This window comes from Tachypleus tridentatus, chromosome 2 (genome assembly GCF_004210375.1).
Source record: "Tachypleus tridentatus isolate NWPU-2018 chromosome 2, ASM421037v1, whole genome shotgun sequence".
Lineage (NCBI taxonomy): Eukaryota > Metazoa > Arthropoda > Merostomata > Xiphosura > Limulidae > Tachypleus > Tachypleus tridentatus.
In genome coordinates this window covers 74801611-74809298 of record NC_134826.1, presented here as the reverse complement: position 1 = coordinate 74809298, position 7688 = coordinate 74801611, and the positions used below count along the sequence as shown (strand labels likewise).

The 7688-nt window shown below is 33.5% G+C and overlaps 1 protein-coding gene across 12 annotated transcripts in view; it reads left to right on the top strand.

The window, feature by feature from the left end:
• The first annotated feature begins 3230 nt into the window (after positions 1-3230).
• Positions 3231-7688, top strand: part of LOC143244252 (exonuclease mut-7 homolog) — a 68267-nt gene continuing 63809 nt past the window's right edge. For 5 of the 12 annotated variants that reach the window (XR_013024988.1, XR_013024987.1, XM_076488578.1 and 2 more), the window contains exons 1-3: positions 3246-3413; positions 5484-5938; positions 6689-6742. Coding sequence is in view for 9 of the 12 variants with exons in the window: in XM_076488578.1 (XP_076344693.1) it covers positions 5501-5938; positions 6689-6742 (492 nt within the window). In the remaining 3 variants the exon portion in view is untranslated. Of the gene's footprint in view, positions 4367-5483; positions 5939-6688; positions 6743-7688 lie in introns of all 12 variants that reach the window. The other 7 variants (XR_013024989.1, XM_076488579.1, XM_076488573.1 and 4 more) reach the window with 5 other exon arrangements.

Below are 7688 nucleotides of genomic sequence, written 5' to 3'. Positions count from 1 at the left end.
GATGACAATAAAACTATTTGAAATAAAAATGTATTCTAAAGATAGCTTGTTTAGGAATAAAAGCCGATATTAAGTAACATTATATTAATTATAACTTTTTGTTGTTTAAATAATTTCATTTCTTATTGAAATGAGTAAAATAAAGTGTTTATACTAAAAATATTTTTTTTGGAACTAGAAAGTTCACTGATGCTGTTATACGTTAAAAAGTGTTCAACTGTTTGCCTATTTTTTCATTAAAGATGTGCAAAATCACACGCTTACATAATCACACGCGTAATAATTTTTAGTAAAATTTTCATCAAAGTGAAAGAGCTAAAACAAACCTCCCTTAGTGACACAGAGGCATGTCTGCGGACTTACAAGGCTATTAACCCAGTTTAGATACCCATAGTGAGCAGAGAAAAGACAACCCTTTGCGTAGCTTTGTGCTTAAACACATTTTCAACGAACGAAAATTTAGATATGAATACTTCCAAGACCTTAAACTTATGTATTGACTGTTTGACATAAAAAAACTCTGTTACTTTTCAAAGTAAAGTTACACAATGAACTATTTACGGTGTGTTCACCTTTAGGAATCTAAGAAAACAGTTTCATTACCCCATTTTGATTATTATAGAGCTGAACCTGAAGACAGTTATAATGAGCTGTTAATCAAGTTCGAAAGTCCTTATTCCAACCAATCCAATACTTTGTTGTTTCTCTTTTTTACATACAACTTATTCAGGCTCACCCTTCTCCTTCATTCGATGTATTTTCAGTTTTATTACAGCTTGTGCATTTCTGTTGCTTTTGGAAATGTTATCTTCCATGGTAGCCCTTATCACTTTAGGTCAGGCTCATGCATGGGCTTTTTTATGGGCCTTTCTTGACCAGTAGAATTTCACAAGGATTCTTTGTTGGCTCTTATTAGCCTTCCTCATACTCTTTGTTATCAGTTGGCATTGGTGGTTATATATGACTCACACATTGGTGGGTATCTCATATCTTTCTTCTCATCTACTTTTCCACATTTAATGGACACATCCTTTAGGGGGTGAGAGGCATAAGTTGATCAACTGGATAATTTAGGCTTTGGTCTGCAGCCTAAGATTCACTTGGAAACTTAAAAGCTACAGTTACGACAGAAAGTGTTCGTATCCCTGCGTCCCGAGTAGTTTTTTGCTCATAACTTAAAAAGTATCACGATAAGGCTTATAGACATATCTACATAAATGTTTATGTAAATTAAATGACAAATAAACTGTTTATAAACAAATAACCAAAAATAGGAGAGGCAGAAAGTGTTCGTACATTTCAGAACATGTGAAGTAACTGATATTCCTGAAAATATTTTGTTTAATATGGCGAATAAACTACAGTTGGAGGCCTACTCTAAAGAAGAATGGAAGAAAATACCAGTCGAGTACTGTCAAACGATCATGGAGGGCTATGAGAAGAGATTGCACCAAGTAATTCACCTGAAAGACTACACAACTGACCATTAAAGTAGATGCACAAACACTTTCTGTCTCTCCTATGTTTGGTTATGTCCCGACATGGCCAAGCGTGTTAAAACGTGCGACTCGTAATCTGAGGGTCGTGGGTTTGCATCCCCGTTGCGCCAAACATGCTCGCTTTTTCAACCGTGGGGGCGTTATAATGTGACGGTCAATCCCACTATTCGTTGGTAAAAAAGTAGCCCAAGAGTTGGCGGTGGGTGGTGATGACTAGCTGCTTTCCCTCTAGTCTTATACTACTAAATTAGGGACGGCTAGCACAGATAGCCCTCGAGTTGCTTTGTGCGAAATTCAAAAAACAAACAAACCTAATCGTGATACTTTTAAAGTTATGAGGAAAAACTACTCACTTTCTGTCGTAACTGTAATAGAGAAATTGAAAAGTATTTATTCAAATATTAAGGGAATTTTTTCTTGGTTTTTATATGTATGTTTTGCTTATCTTAATTCGCTCTTGGATAACTTGTAAATTAGTGAATTTTAAGTATTGACCAAGTGCTAATTACTGAATGATTACTTTCCTGCAAGCTGTGACAAGAAATACTTTATATGAATAAATAGCTTTCGTTCGAAACCTATTTAAATAAAAATTAATCAAAATGTCGAATATTTTTCATTTAAATATGTGTGAGTGTTTTGTCCTGTTTACTTTGTTTTGCCTTCCTTGTGTTAAAGCGTTTGACTCTTAATCCGAGGGTCGCGGGTTCGAATCGCGGTCGCACCATACATGCTCGCCCTTTCAGCCGTAGGGGCGTTAAATTGTGACGGTCAATCCCACTATTCGTTGGTAAAAGAGTAGCCCAAGAGTTGGCGGTGGGTGGTGATGACTAGCTGCCTTCCCTCTAGTCTTACAATTCAAAACAAACAAACTTTCCAGTGGCACAGCGGTATGTTTGTGGACTCACATCGCTAAAAACTGTTTGTGATACCCGTAGCGGGCAGAGCACAGATAGCCCATTGTGTAGCTTTGTGTTAAATTCTAAACAAACAAACAAAAATACTTTTTTTGTTGTCATGTAAAAAGCTACACAATGAGCTATCTGTGCTTTGCCCAGGCTAGTATCGAAACAAGGACAATGCCGAAAGTAATACAAACTTAGCGGCCACACAGGGTGCTTATCCATATGGTTTGAGATTTTGCATGAAGGCAAAGATAAATTATCTTCGTCTAAGGAAGAGTGCTTGTTTCTTTATCAATTTCGCACAAAGCTACACGATGGCTATCTGCGCTATCCGTCCCTAATTTAGCAGTGTAAGACTAGAGGGAAGGCAGCTAGTCATCACCACCCACCGCCAACTTTTGAGCTCCTCTTTTACCAACGAATAGTAGGATTGACCGTAACATTAGAACGTCCATACGGCTGAAAGGGCGAACATGTTTGGTGCGACGGGGATTCGAACCCGCAACTTTCAGATTATGACTCAAACACCTTAACCCACCTAGCCATGTCGAGCAGGAAGGTTGCAAAATTTATATTTACCTTCAAACGTGCTGGAGAGCTTTACATAACATCTTCCATGTCTATGTTAACAAATATTTCACCTGAACAATCTAACTTATACTAAATAAGATCTACAGCTTATTCTAAATTATGTTTAACAAATATTTAAATTACAGTATTAAAAATATAGCTTGCCACACTTCTTGTTATGAATTATTCTTTCATAATAAATTATATATTTCAGATGCCAAACGTGTGGCTATCTGTAACAACAAAAACATATCATATTAGTCTCGTATGCAGTAATGTCAGTACATTTGTCATGTGTAATCTGTCTATTCTAAGCCTAATGATAAGTAATGTTTCCGTGTTGGAAAGAATATTCAAATATCGAATTATAATAGTATTTACGTTCGTGTGATGAAAGTCTTATAAACTTGGAAGCTACAAGTATCGAAAGGCGAACGAAGTTAAAATTAAAACATTTATTGCTTATCCTGTAGTGTAAAAAGTGTAAATGTTTATATTGTGCAAAAAACATTCATTTTGTTGTCAGTGTGAAAATGTAGTCCTAGGCTGTGCAATTTGAGTTGTGCAAAACTTTTAGTCTTAGCTATTTGAAGTGCATCGTAAAAAAGTTACATAAATTACAATGTATTTATGTTGAACATTTATGACGTACATGACTGACTTGTATTCTAGTAATAATAATACAGTTTGAAGTTGTTGTTTTGTAAACATTTAGAACCAGCAATACTATTACTGTTATTAGTATAAAAAAGTATTGTTTTCGTTTCTATAATTTCGTTTCCATTTTCACCATTCCGTATATGACTTAACGGGGAGTCAGTGATATCATATGATTATGACATGGGGTAGCTTTGGGATGCTAAATTGTCTTGGCCTTTAAAAAAGGGAGAATGTCAGTCTATAACAAACTATGTTCACATACCTAGCTGTATCTGTAAGGCATTTTATTGTTGAAAGCCATAAAAAGCATTGAAAGTATGATGCATATTGAAGGGATCGTTTGCAGATTGTTTTTCTGATTTAATTCACATGGTTGATTATATATTGAACCTATAATTATATGGCTACAATGTACAGCAACTGGCAACTGTGTTATTTGCTACCAATGTTTTACAGTACTGTTAGGTTTACTTTTAATGTTATTATTTTGTTAGGTATTAAAAACAATAATGTGTTTATAAGGAAGAATATTTGAAGGAGTGGACATGTAGTTTGTGTGTGAAGTACTATATGTAATGTCACAAACTTTCTAGATCATGCAACAGTGTCATTGTTTGCCAACCAATAAACAGTGTGAAATTAAGAAAACCAGAGAAGTAAACTTGTGGAAAATTTCTTCAAATGTGCTTCACCCTTAAATAGTGATGCATTTAGTTCAACATTCAATCTGAGGTCTGTCTCCACATAAGGAATGAAAAGTTGCATCAGGATATTCCATTTATACCTTTTTGTTTTTACCATATATGGGTGGACTACTCTAATTTAGATCTGTCTCACTGACTGGAATGCATGCATTTCTAGTACTCTTGACTAGCAAACTCTCACAAATACCTCTAACACTGACTTTCATCTAGAATCCTGAGTGTAATATGTCTGTATTTAGCACTTTGATTAGTATGCAATACCTTTTAACACCTTGACTAGCATAGAGGTATCACTAGCATCCTGACTGACACAGGTGTATCTCTAGAATCATGACTGTAATACATATATATGTTAAGCACCATAACTATTATGCAATACCTTTAACACCCTAACTAGTATACAAGTGCCTCTAAAATCCTGACTGCACCTCTAGCACTGTGACTGTTTTCTATCTATCACACTGACTTTAATGTAGGTGCTATGTATCTAGAATCCTGACTAATGCTTATATATTTAGCATTTTGACTCGAGTTAGGCATAACTCAGTTAATCAATGTAATTGATTACTATATTGGTTTGTATCATATAAAATCAACATTATTATTTTTGTATCTATTAATATCATGGAAATAATCAACTAATTTATATTATTGTTTCTAATTATTGAATATTTTTTTATTATTCTAAGTCACATGAAAATAATCAGTTGAATTTAATCTATTAAGGAGCCTAACAATTAAATTATTATCAAATTACACTAATTTTTCAGTTATAACTATAACTTGTATACACATATTTATCAGCATGATGTAATTCATGTAACATGTAGTTTTAAATAATTAAAAAGTGTACATAGGCAGATATTTGCATATATTGTATGACTACAGACTGAAAAGTCTGTTTTTGTCCAGTGTATATGATATTCTTTTTAGCCATTACATGACTCTACACTTGGTGTATAACTAATTTATGTTATAATGATAAGTTGGCTTAGTGACTTTTTGTACAGGTTTTAAAATTGTTTACACTGAAATATTCCTGGTTGAACAATTTTAAAAGTAAATTGTGTGAAGACCCATATCTTGTTAATGACTTGTTTCTTATTCTTGTGCATAAGTTTGTGTTTGTTTTCTCTTTATGTTAGTTTTCTGTTAAGGAAAAATGACTTCATCAATGGATAACAATAATATAAGGGAAATACAAGAGCAGGTAGAAGTAATGCACAAAATGTGGAGTGATGGAAGACAGAGGAGGTCTGAGCAACTTGTGGTTTTCTTAAGACAGTGCTTTGAGAATGCAGACAATTGTTATCAGTTATCTTTAGAGTTGTTTCAAAACTCTTCAGATTTTCTGAAACCAAAATCATCAAGTTTAGCTTACACTGTAATGAGAGAGTTTGGAGATTGGCTAAAAACGTCTGGGGACAAGCATTTGTCATGCTTAAATCAAGATATCAAATCTACTGTCTTAAAAGCTATTCTATTACAGAAGAACACAAACATGGTCAGAATTGTTTGTGATATTTATAGACTTGCAGAAGATGGAGACATGTTTATCAGTACTGTAAAATCTCTAATTTTGAAGCAAGCTTTTAATGAGGTTAGTATGGAGAATAATTACACTTACTATTTAACTATGAATTAACAGTAAACCTAGAAATATTTTAATTCATTGACTTTTGCCAAATTTGTGTAGCTCTTATTTTGCATATTTTTGGAGCCTTTATGGGCTAACTTACACCAAAAACTTTCTCAACATTTTTTATTTGTTCAGAATAGTTTTACATGTGACAGTAAAGTAACTTATGTAGGGCAGTTTAATGCTAGCATTTCTTTTACATGTGGTACGCATTATAAAAAAAGGCCAATATGAATTAACAAGATATGTTGAAAATAGTGTTTATTGTTAATCCAAATGAGTTAACAAGATATTTTGAAAATGGTGTTTATCATTAATAGAGATGAATCAATCAGATGTTTTCAGTGTATTTCTTGTTAAAAATCTGCAGTTTTTACAAAAACATCCTAAGTGATTTCATTGTGTTAAGGTTTAAATATTATCTCTGTATATATGTTAATTTCATTTTATTTATTTCCACAAGCTTTATATCAGATTTTACAGATGTGCTATGTCATGGCATATAAAGGATGTGTAGTATACATACATCATGATAACAACTGATAGTGTCTTGTTTTGAAAAGTTGCAGTAATATTGTTACATATATATAGTATGTGATTATTGACCAGACAACTGCAGGAACTAAAATATTTTCAATATATTATTTTGATTAGAGAGATAAAACCAGAAAATGTCATTTCTAAGAACTTGGTTTTATATTGTATTTTCAGGCTTGTCTTTATGTTGGTGCACTACAGCTTCATCACCACTTCAAGTTAGAAGAGGTAAGGTCTTTCACAGATGTATTCCAATACATTACTAGCCTCTACTCACATAAATATCTATTCTCCTTCAGTGTTGCTCTTTATATGGAAAAAATATTTTCAAGCACAACCATGCCAAAAGTCTTGAATCTCCCCTCAGTTGGGACTGACAAATTCTACTGTATGTGTCATGCAAATCATCATTTGTCAGTCTTCTACAAATAAAAGTACATCATACTTTCCTGACCCATGTATTTATTTTTGTTGAACTCTCAGTTCTTGTTTGGAAGTACTAATGTTCAGATGTTTTTTAGTGCTCTACTTGTGAACCGTGATTTAAACAGTTTAATTTCCAAAGTCCATTTCCTCTATTGACTTTTGAATTGGGGTTTTTCTGTCTCCTTGGTCTCAGATTTTGGGGTAAGCCTGTTCCATATTTTTCATTTTTCCCAATTCCACAGGTAATTACCTCTTCTACACTTTAACTATGAATATGCTTCTTTTTTGATATTTTTCAATCACCACAATGGGCTGATATTTGAGATGGTGCAGTGCCTCACTTTGCTAATGTTTGAACCAATTTGTGTTGCTCCTTCTTTTACGTTCTCTTATATCTTCTTTCCTTTTCATATTCATCTGTGGATGTTTATTTGCCATCAGGGTTTCATGTACTCTCTATTATTGTTATTCATATTTTCTCCCTTCCCTGCAATTGTTTTTCCTCCCTAACACTTCATCAGCTTGTGATGATAACTCCTCTACTTAACTACTTTCCCTTCATTATGTTTCATATCATTATGGTTGTCCTGATCTGGATATAATTCTATGTCCTCTACATGCTCTTCTCTTTTATATTGCCCATTCAGCTTTATTCCATGGTGCATGTTCCTGCTTCTTATTCCTTGGCAGCCTTCCTCTGTTTGTTATCTTTTGTGGCTTTTTCTCTTTGTTATCTTCTTCCTATATT